This window comes from Fonsecaea multimorphosa, assembly GCF_000836435.1.
Source record: "Fonsecaea multimorphosa CBS 102226 unplaced genomic scaffold supercont1.2, whole genome shotgun sequence".
NCBI lineage: Eukaryota > Fungi > Ascomycota > Eurotiomycetes > Chaetothyriales > Herpotrichiellaceae > Fonsecaea > Fonsecaea multimorphosa.
The window spans coordinates 1,601,774-1,622,878 of record NW_015971636.1 but is presented as its reverse complement, the minus strand read 5'-3'; the positions used below and the strand labels follow the sequence as shown (position 1 = coordinate 1,622,878).

The 21,105-nt window shown below is 53.8% G+C and overlaps 8 protein-coding genes and 1 non-coding gene across 9 annotated transcripts; 4 read left to right on the top strand and 5 right to left on the bottom strand.

Moving 5' to 3' along the window:
- Positions 1–207: 207 nt before the first annotated feature.
- Positions 208–2,368, top strand: Z520_01531 (uncharacterized protein; the record flags this gene model as incomplete). Its single annotated transcript, XM_016772047.1, has 6 exons — positions 208–800; positions 870–1,123; positions 1,192–1,289; positions 1,361–1,763; positions 1,850–2,042; positions 2,095–2,368. 6 exons carry the CDS (start codon positions 208–210, stop codon positions 2,366–2,368), a joined length of 1,815 nt encoding a protein of 604 aa, XP_016637186.1.
- Positions 2,369–2,415: 47 nt separating this feature from the next.
- Z520_01530 (uncharacterized protein) lies at positions 2,416–4,628 on the bottom strand (the record flags this gene model as incomplete). Its single annotated transcript, XM_016772046.1, has 7 exons — positions 2,416–2,521; positions 2,576–2,938; positions 2,994–3,170; positions 3,229–3,836; positions 3,890–3,970; positions 4,030–4,355; positions 4,406–4,628. 7 exons carry the CDS (start codon positions 4,626–4,628, stop codon positions 2,416–2,418), a joined length of 1,884 nt encoding a protein of 627 aa, XP_016637185.1.
- Positions 4,629–5,816: 1,188 nt separating this feature from the next.
- Z520_01529 lies at positions 5,817–5,926 on the bottom strand. The gene has a single exon. It is a non-coding gene; the product is annotated as a tRNA-Leu (tRNA).
- A 431-nt stretch (positions 5,927–6,357) lies between these two features.
- Positions 6,358–8,034, bottom strand: Z520_01528 (uncharacterized protein; the record flags this gene model as incomplete). Its single annotated transcript, XM_016772045.1, has 1 exon — positions 6,358–8,034. One exon carries the CDS (start codon positions 8,032–8,034, stop codon positions 6,358–6,360), a length of 1,677 nt encoding a protein of 558 aa, XP_016637184.1.
- Positions 8,035–9,520: 1,486 nt separating this feature from the next.
- On the top strand, positions 9,521–11,517 carry Z520_01527 (uncharacterized protein; the record flags this gene model as incomplete). Its single annotated transcript, XM_016772044.1, has 7 exons — positions 9,521–9,720; positions 9,796–10,003; positions 10,060–10,076; positions 10,128–10,230; positions 10,284–11,108; positions 11,188–11,279; positions 11,334–11,517. 7 exons carry the CDS (start codon positions 9,521–9,523, stop codon positions 11,515–11,517), a joined length of 1,629 nt encoding a protein of 542 aa, XP_016637183.1.
- A 773-nt stretch (positions 11,518–12,290) lies between these two features.
- Z520_01526 (uncharacterized protein) lies at positions 12,291–14,188 on the bottom strand (the record flags this gene model as incomplete). Its single annotated transcript, XM_016772043.1, has 2 exons — positions 12,291–13,759; positions 14,164–14,188. The coding sequence occupies 2 exons, from the start codon at positions 14,186–14,188 to the stop codon at positions 12,291–12,293; spliced, it is 1,494 nt and encodes a 497-aa protein (XP_016637182.1).
- A 576-nt stretch (positions 14,189–14,764) lies between these two features.
- On the top strand, positions 14,765–16,619 carry Z520_01525 (uncharacterized protein; the record flags this gene model as incomplete). Its single annotated transcript, XM_016772042.1, has 2 exons — positions 14,765–14,929; positions 14,988–16,619. 2 exons carry the CDS (start codon positions 14,765–14,767, stop codon positions 16,617–16,619), a joined length of 1,797 nt encoding a protein of 598 aa, XP_016637181.1.
- Positions 16,620–17,780: 1,161 nt separating this feature from the next.
- Positions 17,781–19,310, bottom strand: Z520_01524 (uncharacterized protein; the record flags this gene model as incomplete). Its single annotated transcript, XM_016772041.1, has 1 exon — positions 17,781–19,310. The coding sequence occupies one exon, from the start codon at positions 19,308–19,310 to the stop codon at positions 17,781–17,783; it is 1,530 nt and encodes a 509-aa protein (XP_016637180.1).
- A 378-nt stretch (positions 19,311–19,688) lies between these two features.
- On the top strand, positions 19,689–20,993 carry Z520_01523 (uncharacterized protein; the record flags this gene model as incomplete). Its single annotated transcript, XM_016772040.1, has 2 exons — positions 19,689–19,766; positions 19,824–20,993. The coding sequence occupies 2 exons, from the start codon at positions 19,689–19,691 to the stop codon at positions 20,991–20,993; spliced, it is 1,248 nt and encodes a 415-aa protein (XP_016637179.1).
- Between the last annotated feature and the right edge of the window lie 112 nt (positions 20,994–21,105).

The window sequence follows — 21,105 nt, the reverse complement described above, 5'->3', positions numbered from 1 at the left end:
TGTGATGATAGAGATTCCACCACAGAACATGAAGTAGCTATGTAGATAGCATGCCTATATCTTTGACAATATAATACGCAGACCTTCGTTCAAGCCAGACGCTCTTCGTCCAGTTGTGCTTTTTCCCAAGCTTGATTCTGAGTGTCTGCGAAGGCATTTCGTTCCTCGTTACAAAGGCTCAGTCCTGGCATTATATGAATAAAAAAAATGACAATCTCACAAGCCGAGCCGGTCCTCGTCACCGCGCCTCCTGCCCTCTCGTTGAAGCCTCAGATGCTCAATGGGGTGTCCGCTGACAATCACGAGAACGAGTGGTATCGGACCGAATTCTCGTCCAACGGATATCAGATCCAGGAGCAGCCGCTCAACACGCAGCGGCCGATGCACGTCTTGATCATCGGAGCTGGAGCTGCGGGCCTGCAGATTGCCTACAAGGCCCTTCGACAGCTCAAAAACGTGCGATTTACCATCTATGAGAAAAATGCCGACGTTGGGGGCACGTGGCTTGAGAACCGCTACCCTGGCTGCACTTGCGACATTCCAAGTCACTCGTACCAGTTCAGTTTCTGGCGGAAGCCCGATTGGAAGAGCTACTACTCTGGGGCTGAAGAGATCCGGCAATATCTCAAGGACTTTGCCGTCAAGAACGATCTGGAGAAGTTCGTCCGGTTTCGTCACAAGGTCCAAGAAGCGCGTTGGGACCAGGAGAGGGGGGTCTGGCAATTGAAAGGCCAGCAGGCAGATGGGTCTGACTTTACAGACGAAGGAGAGATCCTCGCGTCTTGCCACGGCGTCCTCAAGTATGAAACGAGATTTTTGTTTTTCTCTCCCGTCAAGTTTCTTTTCGAGTACTGATTCCCGGCGCGTAGTTCATGGAAATACCCAAACATTCCCGGCATCGAGAGTTTCAAGGGCAAGATTCTCCATAGTGCTGCGTGGGATGACAATGTCGTGTTAGAGGGTAAGAGGGTCGCTGTCGTTGGTGGAGGCTCATCGGCAGTGCAAATCATCCCCTCCATTCAGCCCCAGGTCGAGAAGCTTTACGCATATCTGAGATCACCGGTTTGGATCACTGCAGGCTTTGGAGCCAAGCACGCCGCACCCGGAGGCGTCAATTTCGACTGTAGGTTCCTGTGTCCTGGGTTTGCGTCTGGCTGATTACTGGGGTGTACTGCTGATAAAGTCTCCTAGATACCGAGGAGCAGAAGGCTCAGTTTGCCCGGGATCCGTCCGTGCTTGACACTTATTGTCGCGACGTAGAGGGAGAACTGAACAAGCGATTCACACTGGTGAGCTCAAGTTTTCCCCGGCTTTGCCACTTATTTCACAGGGAAATCCCCAGGGCTAAATTCGCCGACAGATGCACCTTGACAGCGTTGACCAAAAGTCCTCGAGAGATTTTGTGGCCGAAAGCATGTTCCAGAAGCTTGGGGGTGATGAGCGCTTATCAGAGCACCTGATTCCAAAATATGCGCTGGGCTGTCGCCGAATGACTCCAGGATCCAACTACCTGCAATCACTCCTCTCACCCAACGTGCAAGTCGTACCACAGTCCGCTGTCGAAGTGACTCCAACAGGCTTGATCGACTCTACCGGCAACCACACGGAAGTTGATGTCATAATCTTTGCAACTGGCTTCGACACCAGCTTCAGCCCGGCATACAAGGTTGTGGGTCAAAACGGTCGGACGCTGCGCGAGGAATGGAAGGACTTTCCAAAGGCGTACTTGAGTCTCATGGCCAGGGGTTTCCCCAATATGTTTCGTATGTCTCAACAGAAACCAAGGCTTTCCGACCGGCTTGGTCTAAGGTCACCTGCCCCTGCTCGAACTGACTTTGATCGTGCCTAGATTTCCCCGGTCCCAACGGTCCTGCATCTCACGGATCGGTGCTTCCGATCCTGGAATGGCATACTCGTTATTTATTCAAAGTGATTTCTCACATGCAACGGACCTTCATCAAATCACTGGAGCCGTCTGCTGAAGTGGTTGCAGACTTATATATCCATACGCACGAATTGCTCAAGCGTACTGCATGGTCCTCGTAAGTCGCAAGCATCGGAAGTGCTCTTGGGAAGATGTTGACCATAATGCAGAGCTTGTCGTTCTTGGTTCAAGAATGGAAAGATCCATGGACCAGTCACAGCCATTTGGCCTGGGAGTCGTCTGCATTATTTCGAGGTGCTAAAAGAACCGCGTTATGAGGATTTTGATATCCAGTACATGGGAGATGGAAATAGGTTTGCATTCCTCGGAAACGGCTATACCGAAACGGAACTCGACGAGCACGGAAACCCGGTCTGGTATTTCGATGTCTTGGGGGAAGAGCTTGCATTAGGGACGGAAGCATTTGCAATAACAAAGTCCTGAAATCGCAGGAGCTTGATGAATCATCATGGATCCAGAGGTCGGAAAGGTCAGTTGGTATCTGAACCATCCAATGCGAAGGGTATGCCGAACATATTCTGAAATTCATCCAGGCTCCAAGGAGTAACTAAAGCAGGATCCGCGCTCTCGTTGTTACTATTATCAGGGTTAGTCCAGGAGATCCAAGATGATTTGGCAGCAAATACTCACGGCGGCTCATTGTATGTTTGATCGAAAAATAAATTAGACCAGTCCATATGATTAAATGCGTCGAGGTTCAGCTGGCCCTGGCCTGTGTCAGAGCCTTCTCCGGAATTGCTCTGTGCTCCTGCATGTACATTCTGTCCTCCAACGGTCCTGTCGCCTGTAGTCGGATCTTCTGCATTCTTCAGAATATTTTGTGCAGTCTCAAAGAGCTTGAAGGTAAAATCTGCTCCCCAGTAGGTGTTACGCAATTCTGATACAATCATCATACATTCGCCTAGCTTCGATCTGGCGAAATTTCGGGCGAGTGGCCGACTTGATCTGCAATCGAGTAAGTGTATCTGCATAGCTGGAACCAAGGCCGTCAAACTGGCAAGTCAGTAACAGGAAAGCTCGTTCCAGATGTGCCTGGCTAGTATCTTACTTCATTGGTCGCAAGTAATGTACCATGTCTGAGTTGATCAGCTTTCCGACCAGGTGGTTGGTCCTGGCAGCGGCGGCGCGTGCTTTCTCGAGTGCCTCAACCTCCCCTGGATCCTTTGAAACTCCAGGGGGATTCTGAAAGTTGATCGCAGGTCGATAGAGGACAACGGTTACGGCCCTGTAAGGTTTGTATCAGTACAATCCAGACATACTTGGAGAGGTTTGTTGCGACGAACTCTAAAAGCATGTCAAATTGAAGCCTGTTCAAGGTGAGAGAGTCAGAGTTGGGGACGGGCAGCCAATCTCGCGGTAGTCGACAATCTTCCAGTTCAGCTTCAAGAGCCTGAAGATGATCACTTCCCGCATCGGAGCACGAGAGTCCGTAGTCGACCCGTATAATTCTGCCCAGGATGTGGCTCAATTTGATAAGCTTGACCCAGATGATTGCATGTTCGTCCATGGAACCGGGTAGGTATCTGTTGGCGACTTCAATTGCGAGCTGTCCAAGCTCTGCTGTTAGATCCTCCGCTTCAGGCATCTGAACATCACAGTCATCGAGGTTGATTCGCATGGGGCGCCCCAGACCCACGGACAACCAGCGATCTCTCAGAAAGCAAGACCACCAAATTCTCCGAAACAATCGTTGTCGAAGCTCTGTGGCCGGACCTGCCAATGTGAACGGTGGTTGCCGATGGAGACCCATGACTTGACACAATCCAATGGCAATCCCTAGCCAGTGCCAGGGGCCGTTCCTGTCCTCAGCGTCGGAATACCAAAACCCCAAGAGCGTCACAGCCTGGACAACGCAGACTTTGTCATCCTCGTAATCACTGTCATACAAAGCCTATATAGGCCGTAGTGAGCATGATTCGAATATTTTCGACTTTTGGGACGCACCTTGACCCTGGTATACATGGCACGCTTCAGTGCTTTCCGCGAGGGATAGCCGGCTGTTAGTAGAGTCTCAGGAGAGGCAAACTGGTCAAATTGTCAAATGTCGTCGAGCGGATAGAAGTACTCGGATCAGGGAACTTTACATTTGCAGCGGCAAGGAAGACACTCCATAACAAGAGCAAATTCATGCTCGAAGCGCCTTTCAAAGTGTATTGCGACAGGAAGTGCGATGCATCTATGATAGGTAGAAGTGGGTGGACGTGCTCAAAGTAAGCACGAATAAGGGAATCGCAGACATCGATGCTGGGCAGGTCGAATGCCCCTTTGCTCTGAAGATAGACCCAGTCGTGTGTTTCCCACACTTTCTCAGACTCGGGGGCGCGTATCTGGAACCACAAGCCGCTGCTCATATTGGACCGTTTGCCAGAGCAGATCTCCATCACAGAGTGCACGAGACCCTGCCGGTCGCCTGGGACTTTCAGCAGGTAGTTCCACAGCCACAAAATTAACAAGACACACCTGAGTGGAAGGGCCGTTTGGTATTGAAGGGGCTATTCGCCTGTACCGCCTCGGCAAAGGCAGAGGGGTTCTTCCCTTCGTCGAGTGTGTTCTCACTCTCATTGCTTTGCTGAAGATCAAGATTGTCTAGGTTTTGCAAATTGTCAGGCACAGGATCAGAGACCCAGTCATTGTGTGCATGTTCCCGAGGCTGTGTCTGTGTCGGCGCGTTGGTAGGTATCATGATCATGTCATCAGTCTCTTGTTGGTTTCTGGTGGCTGATGCCAGCCCCCGTCGTGTTTCTCGTGTGACCTGATGCCTAGATTGCTGGCTTTTAGCGAAGATCCGAGATTCTGGACGGGTGGAGAGGGCGCACGAATACCTCTTTCGTGGAAATACTTCGCATTGTGTTCCATCGAGACGACAATTCACGCAGGGATGGCCGGTTGTGGTCACACTGCAGCGTACTTTTCTCGTCTGGCATCTTTGACATGCAACAGCAGACCGTCGTTTGCCTCCTCCCTGGACGAATAACAGCTTGCCATCATCTGTCATAGTCGCAGGGGTGGTTTTGGTAAGTTACAAAGGCAGATGAAAACTGGAGTGCGAGGTTGAATGAAGGATGGTTCAGGCGGCAAGCGCCTACGAAAAGGTTTCTAGGCTTTTAGCTACTTGATTGATTGATTGATGATGATGATAATGAATTCACTTTAGGCGATCAAGCCGCTTAATTTTAACTACCTAGGTACTTGGGAACCTGGTTATACATGTTTCAAGCCCCCGCTTTTGCCGGGCCATCTTTAATTAAGACGCCCCGCGACGAGCGAGGTGCGGGCACCCGCTGCTCGGCCAGGCGTCCTCGATGCTCCTTCACGTGGCCGCTTAAAGCAGCCTCGCCTCCCTTTCCTGAACGAAAAGAGCAAGGGACAAAATTTGGGGATGATATAAAATATACATATATATCATATATATACCCTCAACTGTGCGCTATCCCTTACCATTTTCGTTCAGGAAAGGGAGGCGAGAGGTTTGTCCCGTCATCAGGACTGCTGCCCAAGTAGATATGATTGCTGGGAAAGCTGGAGCTGAGGGTTCACGCTGGTGGAAGAAGCGTTTCAATGACTTCCATAACGGCCTCGTCTCGGATACTCCGCTACGGGGGATACCGTCGTCTGCAGCGGAGATTGAGTCCGAACGCCAACTGTATCTACCTCTGTTGGATGACCGAAAAGTTGCCATTGCTGCGGCCAGGTTGCTCTCATTCCGATCGACTCGGGTGTCTGCCGTCTGGCATTATCATCCTCTGCCAGAATCGCTGACTCTGGGCAGTCCGGTTGCCGGTTGCCTTTCCGGGGTGCTGTTAGAGGTGCGCTGCTCTCGACAGACAGATCGTCCGCTCCCCCGGCCAAAAAGAAATCGATATGATGAGAATGAGAGGTGTGGGGTTCGAACCCACGCTTCCTTTCGGAAAGTAGAGGATTTCAAGTCTTATAAGGAAAATAACTTAAATCTACCGCCTTGAACCACTCGGCCAACCTCTCTTTGAAATTAATTTCCATTGCTTTGCTTTTGGAGCATAATTTTAACATAATTTTGGGAACCATAATATATATCATTTTATATTGAAGTGGGGTGAGTGGGGTAGACTGGCGGTACCCAGAGTGGGCCTATGGAGAGGAATAGGCCAATCAATCATATGGGAGTCGCCTATCAAGGACTCAAGGAGGCCATACTGGGTGGGAATCTACATTTTCGAATGGTCTAACTACTCAGTCTCGTGCACGACGCATCATTTTACCACAGTAGTAGCATGGGATTAGGAAAATAATACCATGCCCGTTGGTGCCACGTCTCCTCCCGTAAAGCGAGGCGACCTGCCGAGCAAGAAATTCATACACCACCACACTTCTCTGTGAGTATTCGCGTCCAGTATATATCCACTTAGTTTGAGATCCAGGACCATGTATAGACCCTACTTCAACCCCAAAACATCCTTAAGGACCGCCAACGCCCCAAATAACTGACTATCATGGTACTTCCTCGCAACAACCTGCAAATTAATCGGCGCACCCACAAAATCCCCTTCCTCCCACAACTGCTTGACATGCGCACACGCATCGCTCAGGGGCTTGTAATCCTCGGCATACCTCTCGCCACCCTCCGCCTTGATGGGCGTCGGAATCACAACACCTGGGTAATCCACAAAGTTATAGAGAGACGTGTACGTCCAGTAAAACGCCGTGTCGTGCATCGAGGCCGGACCCACGAAGCAGGGGCCAATAACCACATCGACGTCCTGTGTGTTCCAGTGCTGGGCAAAGGCGATCCGAAAAGTGTCGCGCTCCCAACGCATACTGCTCACGTCCACGCCACTCTGCATGCCCAGGGGTTCGGCGTCTTTCCAGATCCACGATGAGAGAGGGTGGATCGGTTCGCCGGTTTCGGTGATGTGTTCGGCTAAGCCCTTCCCGCCATCTGGCCAGTACATACGGCGGATCTTGGACCACGCACCGGGGGCGTCGTAGGGTGTAAAGTCCTTGACTTCGATGATGTCGGCGTATTTTGGGTCGGAGAGGAGTTTCTTCGCCCAAGAGACGGCTCGCTTTACGGGCGGTTGAGGGTCGATGAAGCCGTCGTTGGTGATCACGCCCACCTTCAATTTCCCCTGAATGGGCGTCTTGAGACCCGTCCAGGGCAGCGGCACGATCCTGGGATCTTCGAGATGTGGTTTCGCGGCGATGACGTTGCTGGTGAAAAGTTCCATATCCCTCAGACTGCGACACATGGGCCCGATCGAGCACAAGACATTCAGCTCCGCGGGGAACGGCGCCGCGATCATGTCCTTCATAGGTAGAGTGTACGACGTTGGTTTGAAGCCGTAGATCCCGCAGAACGCCGAAGGGCCGCGGATGCTGCCGCCAATGTCGGTGCCAACACCCAGGATCGAGCCTTTCATGGCGATCAAGGCCGCTTCGCCGCCCGTCGAGCCACCCGCCGAGAGATGGATGTTGTAAGGGTTCAGCACGCGGCCCCAATGCGAGTCACTCTCCAAATGCATGAGGGTTTGGGGTTGGTTGGTCTTGCAGTAGAAGACGGCTCCCAACTTCCGCAAAATCGCGACCAGCTGGCTGTCCTGGTCGTTTTTCACAATACTGCCGAAGTAGCCAGTCGACGAATACGTGCCCGCGATGGGCATGTGATCCTTGATGCTGACGGGCACGCCGTGCAGTGGACCCACGGTCTTGCCGTTCTTCTCCAAATACTCGTCGAGCGCTTTAGCTTGCTCGAGCGCCTCGTCCATGAACCACTGCGTCAAGCAGCAGGTCAGCTGATGGGCGACGATGGCCCGCTTGCAAAAGGCCCTGGCCACCGCGACGGCCGTGTACTTGCGATCCGCAATGGCCTCGGCCAGGGTCGTGGCATCGACGGTCTCGGTGATCTCGACTTCCTCCGGGGTCAAGATGCCAAACGTGGTCGCGAGCCCCGAAACATCCTGCGGCGGGCTGTTGACAACCTCCTGGGGGATGTAGTACTCCTGAGGAATCTTCTCGTGGAAGGCACGAAGCAACGCCGCCCGCTTGGACTCGTACTCGGGCGTGCCCTCAGGGACGGCCTTGGGCTGAATGACGTTGAACGGCCTAACCACCATTTTGCTGTTTACTTACACCTTGGAGATAGAATAGATTGACTGATATGACCTGAAAGCCGATGATGATGATAAGGACACGAGACCGTCGAGAAACTTTGAGGGGGCGGTACTCTTTCCGGCTGATGGTCTCGTGGCGTTTGAAGATCTTTGTACGGAGTCAATTTGTCTCCTTTGGCGAAAAGATCCTTTCCAGCCGATGGTCGTCGAGGGTTTCAAGTTGATTCATTCAAATCCCTATCCCATAGCAACGACTAGCGGGCGTTGGAGTTGGCGTTGATCGTGCATCTCCGCTTTTGCGCAAACGCTTCTCGCTGGCCACAGATATCCATACCCCCTCGCGTGGCTTGGATCCTGTTCGCTGCACCTGCTTCGGGTCAAGCGTTGCGCATCCCAAGGGCAAAGCTGCAAAGCTCACCTACGAGTCTGAACCGGTACAGACCTCCCCGCAAGGTTCAAGGATGATATGATTTGTTCCCATTCCCACATTCCCTTGGGATGGGGCGGAACTTTGTGTGGCAAAACTCCGCCAAAGACAAACACAGACCAGCCAATCCCCTCGATTTGCGCAATTTTGATCTGGGCTTTACGTGTCGAGATAGGTCAAGATAGGGCTTTGTTCGGATTGTCCAGCCAGATTTGCCATCATCACTCGTTTTCAGTGCTGGTCGTCTCAAGAGTGTGAGGTGAATTCGTAACGCACAAGATCCCGAAGGGCACGACAAAACAGCTTCGTGGATGGGTCTTTTGTTCAGAGACGAATCGAATCGGAGATTGTCCGTATCTCTGTCCCTTCGCGAGGGTGTGTCTGTGGGGACTTGCTGGCCGGGCCTCGCCTCTATCAGACGCTTATTCTTCCCTCGATCTGCAAATAATAATCCAAGAAAGGGTTTCCAGGTACCGGGGGTGGTTCTAGTATCGAAACGTCGCTCGCTCATGGGTATTGTCCCAACCACAACAATTCCGTCCTTGGTTCCCAATGTAACGCCATGGATCGTGGCCCATCTCTGATCATATCTCTAGCTGGGCCGAGGGCGGCGTTCGCTAACTGCTCCTCGTCCTGACTGGGTTTGGGGACTGCAACTACCGCCACTCGACGGCGAATGAGTGGAAGGAACCCCGGTCTATCTCGACCACACCACGCCATGGAGATGTCCACCGCCGACCGGACCCCAGAATTGTCGCCGTCGAGTCCAGGGCCGGAGCCTTATGCGCCTTATGCAGCTTGCTGGACGGAAAGAGGCTAAAGATATATAAACGGGATGGGCAAGGCACGACGAGGGGACCTGCATGGGAAGGGACTTGGGAGTCTTATGTGCAGTACGGACTAGGCGAGAAACAAAACAAGAAATAATAAGTACCTTTGGTTTTCCCTTTCCTTTCGCCATCGCTCTCTCTTTTCCGGTCCTCCCTTTCGATCACTATTCGAAAGAACCTCGGATTCTGCCCATCCTAGTCTCCCACAGCTCGAGCAGCGTCGACAACCACCATGACTATCCTCGCCGAGACCACGCCGGAATCGATCCCCGGCACGGTCCACCTCGTCGACCTGGACCATACCATGCACACGCGCCATGCCGACGCGGGCGCCGGTGACATTGTGCTGGTACCGACCCCGTCCAACGACCCCAACGACCCGCTCAACTGGTCACCGCGAAGGAAGATCCTTTCGACCATCTGCACGAATCTGTGAGTTTCTTCCTGCCCAGCCTGAGTATATATGACCTCGAAGAGATGAAAACTGACTAGATTGGTGACGAAAAGATACACTTGGTTCACGGGCATGTCAGTTTCAACGGTTTATTCGGTCCTCGTGCCTCTCTCCGCGGCGTCAGGCGTGTCCGTGTCGACCCTCAACCAGGGTACCGGCTACATGTTTCTGTTTCTCGGCTGGAGCTTGCTCTTCTGGCAGCCTTTCTCGCTGAGGTACGGCAAGCGCATGACCTACCTGATCTCAATCCTCGGATCGCTGGTGAGTTTGGGACCCTTGACACGTTGTGTGCGTTGTTACTGACCTTTGCTTTCCAGGGCACCAGCATATGGAGGTAAAAAGGGCAATCCATTTGACCAATCGCTCGCAATACTGACCTTAGCAGCGCCTACGTGACGAGCAATGGCGAATGGATCGCTAAGTGCATCATTCAGGGCTTCTTCAACGCGCCCATCGAGGCTCTGCCCGAGATCTCCGTCACTGATGTGGTATGTGTCGACTGTCTGACAATCAACAGACATAGCTGATGGAGTGGCCACAGTACTTCACCCACCAGCGAGGCACATACATGGGCATTTACGCCTTCACCCTGGCCGGCAGCAACTACTTCACTCCCGTCCTCTGCGGCTTCATCGCCGACGGCCAGGGCTGGAGATGGGTCTTCTACTGGCCGGCCATATTCCTCGCCGCGGTTTTCATCTTCCTGTTCTTCTTCATGGAGGAGACCAACTACACTCGCAAGACCGCCGGGCTCATTGTGGAGGTCGACACCCCGCCGCCAGAGCCCTCGGCCGCGATGGACGCAACAGACAAGGAGAAGCTTCCCACGACCGTGCTCTCGACCGCCCCGTCGCCCGCCCAGTACGGCTCGCCGAAGACGTTCGCGCAGAAACTGTCGCTCTGGAGCCCGCAGCCGGGCCAACCCATGTTCCAGCGAGCGTGGCGCAGCCTGACGTACCTGACCTGGCCGGTTATCTTCTATGCGGGCTTCTCGTACGGCTCGTACCTGATCTGGTTCAACGTGCTAAATGCGACGGCCTCGATCATCCTGGGCGGGCCGCCCTACAACTTCAAGCCCTCCATGGTCGGCCTGTCGTATCTGTCGTGCACCATCGGCGTCATCATAGGCTGTCTTGTCTCCGGCAGACTCAGTGACTGGCTCACCATCAAGCTCGCCCGTCGGAACAATGGCATCATGGAGGCCGAGCAGCGCCTCTGGCCCTTCATGCTCTGTGTTCTGGTCGTACCCGCCTCCTTGATCTTGTGGGGAGTTGGCGCCGCGCACGGGGTCCACTGGTTCGGCCTGATCTTCGCCATGGGTTCGTTGGCGTTGGCCACCACGTTTGGAGTCACCCTCAGTGTCAACGTAAGTAATACTTCCCCCTTCTGCTCATTCCGTGGGGAGCATCCACATTGTCAAGGGAGGGCTAACGCGCGTGTTGCAGTACATGATCGACAGCTATCACGGAATCAGCGGCGACGCCATCGTGACGGTGATCCTGGTGCGGAACACCATGTCCTTTGCCATCAGCTACGGGTAAGCTTGCTTCCTCCCTTTCGCAACGAGCGCACATAACTGATCGCCTGGCAGCATCACGCCCTGGTTGACCAACTTGGGCTATCAGAACTGCTTCATCTCCGCCGCCTTTATCGGCATGGCGGCCTCGTCCGTTTTCTTCGTCATGATCCTTTATGGCAAAAAGTTCCGTGTCTCCAGCGCCGCGAAATACTGGAAGCTTGTGGGTGCCGACAGGGAGAAGTCGCAGGCACTTTGAGGGTACCAAGTTGGCTGGCCATTCATGTTCGGGAAGCTTGATAGTTACAATCAATACGTGGACTAATGGTTGCTTGCCTGCTTAGTCGGACAACTTTTCCAGATTAACCAAAGTCTCCTTGTGATATGGTGAATTCTGTGTAAGCCGGCGCCTTCGAATTTTGTGCAGCTTAACTCGGGAACAAGAGGAGTCAAGCCAAAATGTAATCACATAAAAGACGAAGGTCTGGTGTGGCTGGGAATGGGGCCCAACTGGGAATGAGCCTTCCGGACCGCGCCTCTTCTCCACCAGAATCCTTGCTAAATTCTGCCTCCCCATGTCCTCCTTATGGGTCGAGTTGCTAGCCATTTGCCGGGTGTTACTGATGGACCTTGTAAGCGCTATTGGGTTGGTGGAAGCAGAATCAGCCAACATCCAAATTTGAGGCATGTCGATCACAGGATCAGTGGGACTTCTGATGGGAATTTGCCAGTGCATTATCCTTCGGCATAGCTGGTGATCGTTTCGTCCATAAAATGCTTGTTCCGGGCGAAGTTTGAGAAGGAGCTACTGAGGCTCCTCATGAAGACCGGTCTGAGGACAATTCAAAGAGCGCTCGTACTCCGGAGCAGTCTGAAGGTCATGCCGATAAGCAATGCTGGAAGAATAATCGTGACCAAAGGCCAAAGTCATCCCCCAAGATGCCAGCTGAAGTAATGATTTCTTTCGTCCCTTGTGGACACCACTGGTTCGACAACAGAAGAGAGGGCATCTAGTACGAATGCCAGAGACCTTCACTTGCAGATAATGGTGACCTCACCCATTTCGCGACTCTTCAACCTCTCCGTGAGGTCTTTCTCGCTGATCCCCAGCTCCGTACAGATCTCATCGAAACAGTGGGTACCGTCGAGAAATTCCACTATGCGGGCATTCAGGGTCTGAATCTCGGCGTGCGTTTTCCCAACACTCCTAGAATGCTTGTGCTGTCTGTGTCTGGCTCGCGGCGAAGGTTCTTCGGCGAGATGTCGTTCGCTGGACATGCTCCGCGTCAGATCGGGATATTGGGCCGTTTCTCCGTCAGAGGGTCCATAGGAAAACGTTCCTTTCTGAGTGCGAATGGCGTATCGGTGCACCCGATAGAGGAAGCCCTTGATGACCCCGAACGTGACGAACCGCCGCATGTCAATGTTCGCGAGCATGTTTGCGTTCCGGGCGTACCATTCCCGCACGGTGAGACCCTGTCGCAGATTGGCGAATAGCTGGACAATCCCCACGCCGTCGACGGGGTCACCTTTGCCCGTCAAGGGCCATATCTCTTCATCTTGGTTGGTCGCATTGGTCAGGCCGCTCGTTCGTCGCTCGGTGGCGCCGTCGATGATGGCTTCTTCTTGGGCGCCCAGTGCGAACGCCGTGTTGACGTACCTGGCGCATTCCTTTTGCATTTCGGTATCCTTGGCGATCATGTTGGCAAATTCGGCGGTCGGGGCGTAGATGGCGTTGAAGCTGAAGATGTCGAGTAGCAAGATACAGCCGTAGTAGAGCAAGTGTTTGACGCACTTCTTGGTGAGCTTGAGGTCGGCGTCCGCCAGAACCGCGATCCGTTTCACGCTATTCACGCCGTTTATAAAGGGGATGATTCGCAGCATGGTCAGGTCCCAGTTCTCGTCCACCATGGTCTCGATTCTAACGGTAAACAGGGGAACATGCCAGGGCTTGACGCTGGCGGGATTTGGCAGCGTGGGAAACAACTTGATGTTCAACGTGTTCAACTCGTCAATAGGGATCATACATTCGCAGTAATTGTTCAGATCCTCCATCAGCATCTCGCACAGGCTGTATATCCTACCCGAGTTTGAGGGTGCGGTGTCGTCACTTAAAAAGTGCGATTGTTCCTCCAGGCTGCGCATCAAGTGTGCCAGTTTCTTGACCACGGATTTGTACGAGGGCACGTCAATGGTGGCGGGGTCACCGAGGACCAGGGCGAAATTGAAGATGAACTCATTGCGCGGGTAGTGGGAGGAAGTCAGGCAGATGGGATAGGACAGGACGAGCGTGGGAGGCGTGCTCGTCGTGAGCGGCGGAGGTGACAGGGAGATCAGGTTCCCACAGAGCGACTGGCGAGGGATCACGAAGCGCGAGATTGTGGAAAAGGACAGCAGCGGTGCGTTGGAAGACGAGGTGGTGGGCGGGCCATTGGACGAGGCAGAGGGATCGCTGGTGGTCCAGATGGTATCTTCAGGCACTTGATGCACGATTTTGGGACCTGCACGCGTGTCAAGAGTTAGGATTGCGGGTGATCAAAGGAGAAGCGGGACGGGCGTGCCTTCGTGAGGATCGAATTTGCTGTAGAAGATGGCCTTGATGGACATGTCGTGGTTGATTCGATGGTGCTCGCACCGTGTTCGGTAAGTGCGTAGGTACGAGGCACTCGGTACTTAGGGATGGCACACCCAGATGGTGCTACCAAAGAGGGCCGGCTGTCGTGAAGCCCGAGATCCTTGACATTGCTCGAATCACAGTGTCTCGTAGAAGACAGGAAGAAGAGAGATGGAGAGTGTCGTGACCCACTTCCCCGATATCGTCAATGCCTTCAATGCCTTGAGATCTCAATGAGGTTTCAGGTCTCGCAGCTTTGGATGACAACTGGATGACTACGCGCCTAGATACCTGGGGACCAATGACTCGACAACATGGCATTTCCAACAACGCTCTAGCTGATATTGTTATTAGATATATAACAGGCCGGTCTGTTGCCGCATCTCACTGCAGCCCGAATCCCACAGCCGATTCCGCATTCCGTGCTGGATGACGTTGTTTCAAGCCTGAAGGATCAAGAAGCCGCTGGGAACTTGGCTGGTTGCGGCAAAGTGCAATGGTGACAATGCAGCTCGCGTTCGGCCCCTCAACCACCCCTGAGCGCGATCTTTTATTCCGCCTTTGACTGGGTTCTATATTGACCTGTTCGGCTCACGGGCTGTTGGCGCGCCTTCGACGACGCCCATTCGCTCTCCAACTAATGTCCCTGGAACAGATTCCTTCCTTACTCATCCAGACCCGACACCATGATAGGTGCATCTCGAGCGGATCTGGCTCAAAAGGCCGCAGTGACGAAGCCAATATCTGGAATATCTGGCCGAGCATCCGGAATGGCTGGACATGTGTCTCGAGGTGCTAAGTATATCAAGGAAGTGGGAGAAGGCTCAAGTCCGCCTCGAAGACCAGCACAACCACAAGACTTGACACGACGGGCCATAACAGAGTTTACACCATGGATCCCTTAAGCAGAGACATCATCCGCGCAGAGGTCGACGCCAATGACGATCGACCCGATACCTTGTCGTACATCGCCACTCACGGACCAGATATCGAGAGAGACTGGTCGAGATCAGACGTTACTTCTCCTATTTCCCGCGATGTCACTCACACTTACACGGTATGTCTGCCCAAAAAGTTGCCTACAAGGACGTTCAAGAGGCTGACAAGACGAGCAGAATGCCACCCAACGCACACTCCATCCCGTGGAACTCGACCGAATAGCTAGATCGCGGACGCAGCATCAACTCACTGTGGGCAGCCGGCCGTCAACCGCTGCAAGGCGGCGGTCGACGGCCACGGTGCGGACCCTAGGGGCTGGCAAGCCTCTCCCGCCCAAAGATGAAACGGAAGGGTACATTGTTGAATTCGATGGCGTCGACGACCCCGAACATCCCCAGAACTGGCCTTTCTGGTACAAGGTCAGAGTGTCCATCATCTTGTCCTTCATCACCTTCGTGGCATCCTTCTCCAGCGCCATCTTCTCCTCCGCCATCACCCAAGTATCCCACGAGTTCCACGTCTCGACCGAGGTCGGCGTGCTGGGTATCACGCTTTATGTGCTGGGCTTTGCTTTCGGCCCCATCCTCTGGGGTCCCGGTTCGGAGCTGCTCGGCCGCAAAAAGCCCCTTGTGGTGTCGATGTTCGGCTTTGCCGTCTTCGCGGTCGCAGCAGCCGTCGCCAAAGACTACCAGACACTGATGCTCGCACGCTTCTTCAGTGGCTTCTTCGCCGCGTGTCCGCTGGCCATTGTCCCCGCCTGCTTCGCCGACATGTACGACGACAGCCAGCGCGGCATAGCCATCACTGCCTTCGCCATGGCCGTCTTCTGTGGCCCCTTCTCCTCGCCCATGGTCGGCGGTTTCATCGCAGACAGCCATCTGCGCTGGCGCTGGACCATGTACATCGCCTCCATCATGGGCTTCCTGTCCACCTTTCTCACCCTGTTCACCAAGGAGACTTACGCACCGGCGGTCCTCGTCGCGAAAGCGGGCCGGATTCGACGCGAGACAAAGAACTTCGCCATCCACGCCAAGCAAGAGGAGGTCGAGGTCGACTTTCTGGAGCTCGTCGACGAGAACTTCATGCGACCCATCCGGATGCTGTTCACCGAACCCATCATCTTCCTGATCACTCTGTACATGTCCTTCATCTACGGCCTCATTTACCTGTTCTTGGGCGCCTACCCGATCATCTTCCAGCAAGTGCACGGCATGAACGAAGGCGTGGGCGGCCTGCCCTTCATCGGTCTGATCATCGGCCAGTTCTGCGGCGGCATCTACATCATGATCGACCAGACCGCGTACAAGAAGAAGCTCGCGCGCAACCACGGCGTGCAGATTCCAGAATGGCGACTCCCACCCGTCATCATCGGCGCCGTCGCCTTCTCCATCGGCTTATTCTGGCTCGGCTGGACGGGCTGGAACAAATCCATCCACTGGCTCGCGCCCACTGCCTCAGGCGTGGTGACCGGTTTTGGCATTCTCTGCATCTTCTTGCAGTGCTTCAACTACATCATCGACACGTATTTGATGTTCGCCGCCTCGGCCATCGCCGCCAACTCGTTGCTGAGGTCGTGCTTCGGTGCGGGCTTCCCCTTGTTCGGCGACCAGATGTTTCACAATTTGGGCATCCAATGGGCCGGCACCTTACTCGGCTGTCTCGCCGCCGTGATGATCCCCATTCCTGTTATTTTCTACATCTGGGGCCACAAGATCCGGGGGTGGAGCAAGACGTCGAAGCCGACAAACGAGGGATTTGGGAGCGAGGAGGAGGACATGACACCTGAGAAGGGTGACATGGAGGTCTGATTTTCTGACCTCTGAGCTGGGTGCGGAAATCGTGCGGTTTATGCAAAATGTTTGATGTGAGCGATTCAGGCTTCTTTTTCTGCAACGAAGCGATGTGAAAAATGGTTTGCCGGGAAAAAAAAGGGCGGGATCATCTTTTAGGTATTTTTTGCTAGAGCGACATCCGGGCATGTCTGGCGCATCACGGTCATGGTTCTTGGGGGATTCCAGGTGGTTACCTACCTAGGTATGATTCGGAGCCATGCGATTGAAAGGAAAATTTACTCTAATGTTCTTATATTCATTTTATCCATGATACACACTACATACGGCACAGGTATACCTAGATGCTAATGGCAGATCCATGGTGTTCGGATTCGAATTCGAATACCTCTTGTGATTCCGTCCTCTGTACAAGAAAGATATCGATGTCCTCCTCCCAAAGGGACGCCTGCGCTGGGCAGGGGAAGAAGGATTCAAAGACAGGGACAGGGCAGGAGAATCAAAGAAATGCCTTTTCATGATTTCGATTGTTTTCAGGGGCGGGGGACACCCTAACTCGTATGTCCTCGTAGTCCCCGCTCATATTCCTAGTCCTGGTCTTAGCTGCACTTCGTTGCTTGCCTTGCTCTCCGCGCGCTGCCGGTACCCAAAGAGGAAAACGTCAACATGTTCTGTGCCAGCGCCAGCCCTTGAGCTCGCCTTGTCCTCGCCGGGTATCATATGCAAAACAAAAAAACGTAATACACAAAATCAACCCAAGTAATGCAATGCTGTCCGTTTCGAGAAAAAGGCTCATTTCCCAATCCAATCCCATTGAAATGCCGATATCCAATCCAAACCGCGCTGATGCATTGATCCAAATCCCGAGCAACGCCATGCTGACTGAAGCAGTGAGTCACTTGGCCATGCAGCGTGCAACCAAATCATTTTCCAATGCGATACTCTGTCCCGTATTGATCTAATGAAAGTCAAATGTTCGATGCCGTTGTGTCATGTCGTATCGTGTCGTGCTGGATACTGTGATTCCTGTTGGCACTGGTGATCGTCGCTCCAGCTCCGCGTTGAACCGGATTCCTCATTCCATCCACTGTGAATTATATGCCTCTCCAGACAGTTCATCAGTCCACGAAGCCATCAGATTCGTGCATGATGTCTCCAAATGTCTTGTACTTCACTTCCTCATCTCACGTTCGCTTCAGCCTGCTGCAGTAGTTCCAGCGTCAAAGCTTGCGTTGACGGGCCGAGGTCAATGAAATCATCCCTTGGAAGATCCCATGGAAGTCTTCTCTTCCCCTTCAGCTTCCGCGGTGGCATCTCTATCTTTTGTATCTTGTTCTCTACGCCCAGTGCCGGTGGCTTGCGCGTCTTCTCTAAGGCCCTGGACGGTAGGACTGGAGGAGGAGCCATTGGAGCTGTCTTCTTTGCTACCGACGGCATTGTTGGTGTTTGTTTCGGCGTCGCTATTTCTGCCTCCACTTCCTCGGCAAGGGCGATGAAATCTTCGTCTTCAATTTCGTTGAACACTGAGTTGAAGCTTTCTGAGAGTTTCTTCGACGCTGGCGCCGTGAACTCTGAGAGCGGATTTGTTCTCGGCGCGACAGGGCTTGCTTTGGTTCTGGGGGAATCACACGCCGGAGTACCGCCGCCTGAAGCCGAGGTTGGCGAATTCTCTCGTGTTGACAGATCGTCTGGAAGGGACTTTTGTGTGGCGCATAGCATGAGAAAAGTCTCATCGTCTATACCATCAGTGAAATCTTCATCCAGACATATGCTTGACGTGCAAAGACGGCGTTGGTCTGAATCGGCTCCCTGCTTCCTGTTGCTGCCTCCGCGGCTCGCGCTACCAAATTCATTCTTTGGAAGCACTGTCGCTGCTGGACGGCCGGGAGAGATCTCATTTCGAGTGGGGGCTGTGGGTGGACTTTCGGAGTGCCATTGGACGTCGCTTGCAGTTGCCTCCTCCCCTGAAGATTTTGAATTTGGCCATAGTCTCCCTACAGACCTCTGTGGTGATCCAATCTTGTCTTCATTCAGAGTCTGGCGCGCTCCTAGCTGTCGAGAATTGATCTGCGAAGGTCTAAGCTCTCTGAGAGCTGGTGATGGCGCCGGATCAAACGGTGTCCGTCTCGATGAAACGGAGACTCTTGAGTCATTGTTTCGTCCTTGTTGACAAAGACTCAGGTTTGGAGACAGGACAGGAGAAGAGCTCATCGGCTGTAAAGGGCCTTGGCCAGCTGCGACATCTGTGAGTCCTTTCTGTGAGCGGCCGTGGAGCTCATTGACACAAGTTTTCGCTTGTTGACTCTCGGCGGTGGGCCCTGCTTCCTCCGCGTCTCCTTCTTCCACAATCGACTGAAGTCCTGTCGCCCTCTTCGATGGCAAAAGTGCAGGCCTCTGTCCAAAGAACTTGTTCAATCGGGGTTGACTCGCGGTCACCTTCCCCCAGGTATCCTCGACACTGATTCGGCCTTCATCCAACATCTTCTGTCTGACGGCTCGCTCCCTCTCCAACTTGTCTTCCCGTTTGCGCTTGTTCTCCACACGCTGCCTCTCTTTCTCTAACTCTTTCTTTCGTTTCTCTTCTCGCGCGTCCAACCTGTCTGCGCGTGCCATTTGCGACGCAGTGTATCGGAAGCCTCCCGGTCCCTCTTTCTTGTAAGCCCGCTTGGCCTCCTTCAAGGTCATCGGAGGCTTCGCGGGCGGCGGCATCTTGGACGAGGGAAAAGGTAGATGCGAGGGACAGCTGTTGCACAGAAAACACAGCTCGCACGAAAAACAACCCTGGTGCGTTGACGCGATGGCTTGGGCTAAACAAATAGACGAGATGCACGTCACTTTAGGGCATGTCGGTCATGGCGGAAGCATTTCCGCCTGCGGTCGGTAGACCTTCCTCGTCTTTTGATGAAGTCACTCGCTGTTTGCTCGTCTGCTCAGCGGAACAAAGATCAACGACGCAGTCCAAACCCCACAAACTCGACCGTTTCATGGACAAACGTTCACACCAGCCGCCATTGCCTACCACTTTGAGATTGCCATCGCTAATGCTACTGGCAGCTCAATCAGATCGAGCATTCAGGCATCTTCACAATGCGCCTGGTCAAGCGAAATATCAACGATGACGGGAGTGGGAGTGTCACGTTATGCCCCGAAGAACCTGAAGACATGGTACTTCTTCCACCACCTCTCCGCTCCCCGTCGCGCTCATTCTGAAATATCCATTAGTGGCATGCTTATAACCTCATTCGACCCACAGACCTCCTCACTGCCTCTGCCATACGACGAGTAACCACAGAATCCTCGTCAACGGGCTCTACAGCATCTCAACGAGTCCACACGAACCTCACGATACGAGTCAAGTCCTTGGATTTCGACCCCCAGGCCGGACAACTCCACGTGTCTGGCCAGATTGCCAGGGAAAACAGGTACACCAAGATTGGGCAATTTCACACCCTCGATCTCGAGCTGCAACGCAACTTCACCCTCGAAAAAGAAGTCGAAGGCAGTGATGGCTCAGAGGGTTGGGACAGTGTGGCCCGTGCGCAGCTGGAAGAGGCTATAGACCCTACGAGGGGCACTGAAGCGGTTGCGGTCGTCATGCAGGAAGGCTTGGCCAACATTTGCTTCATCACACAATTCCAGACTGTCTTGAGGCAGCGAGTCGAGGTCTCTGTCCCACGGAAGCGGACAGGCGCAGGGAGGTCGGCCGACCATGACAAAGGCTTGACCAAATTCTTCAGCACCGTGCTGGACACGCTGCTGAGACAGCTTCAGGGCCTGATGGAGCACAAAGACAGCAGCATGAGTTTCCCGATCTTGCTGGCGAGTCCCGGGTTCACAGCCGCCGGCTTCCTGAAACACATCAACGAGACCGCCGCTGCGAAAGGGGATAAAATGATGCAAGACTTGTTGAGGCGGAACGCTTTTATTGTGATCCACAGCAGCTCCGGCCACCTCCACAGTCTCAACGAGGTTCTCAAAAGCCCGGAGGTGCTGGTGAGGCTGAAGGACACGAAGTATGCTCGGGAAACCGCATTGATGGATGATTTCTATGCTCTCCTACGCAAAGACGACGGGCGGGCATGGTATGGCCCCAGAGAGGTCGAGGCATGCGTGGAGAAGGGGGCCGTTGGTCGCGGGGGAGGAGTGCTTTTTATCAGCAACGCCTTGTTTCGGAGCCAGGACGTGGCCACACGACGAAGATGGGTCAGACTTGTGGATCGGGTGAGAGACGTCGAGGGCGGGGAAGTCAGAGTGCTCAGCAGTGACCACGAGAGCGGGAGACGGCTGGAGGGCCTGGGAGGCATTGCCGCCATCCTGACATTTCCCATCGAAGACATAGAGTCGGAGGACGAGGACGAGGACTCTGAGCAGCCCGAGCATGGCAGTGAATAACCATAGATTGTCACGACTACGCAATGGGTTGAGCAGGCACTGCCGGGGATCCTGTAGCCTCATCAAAAAGCGAGGAAGATCTCCATCTTGGCGCCTCGCACAGCCTTCGATC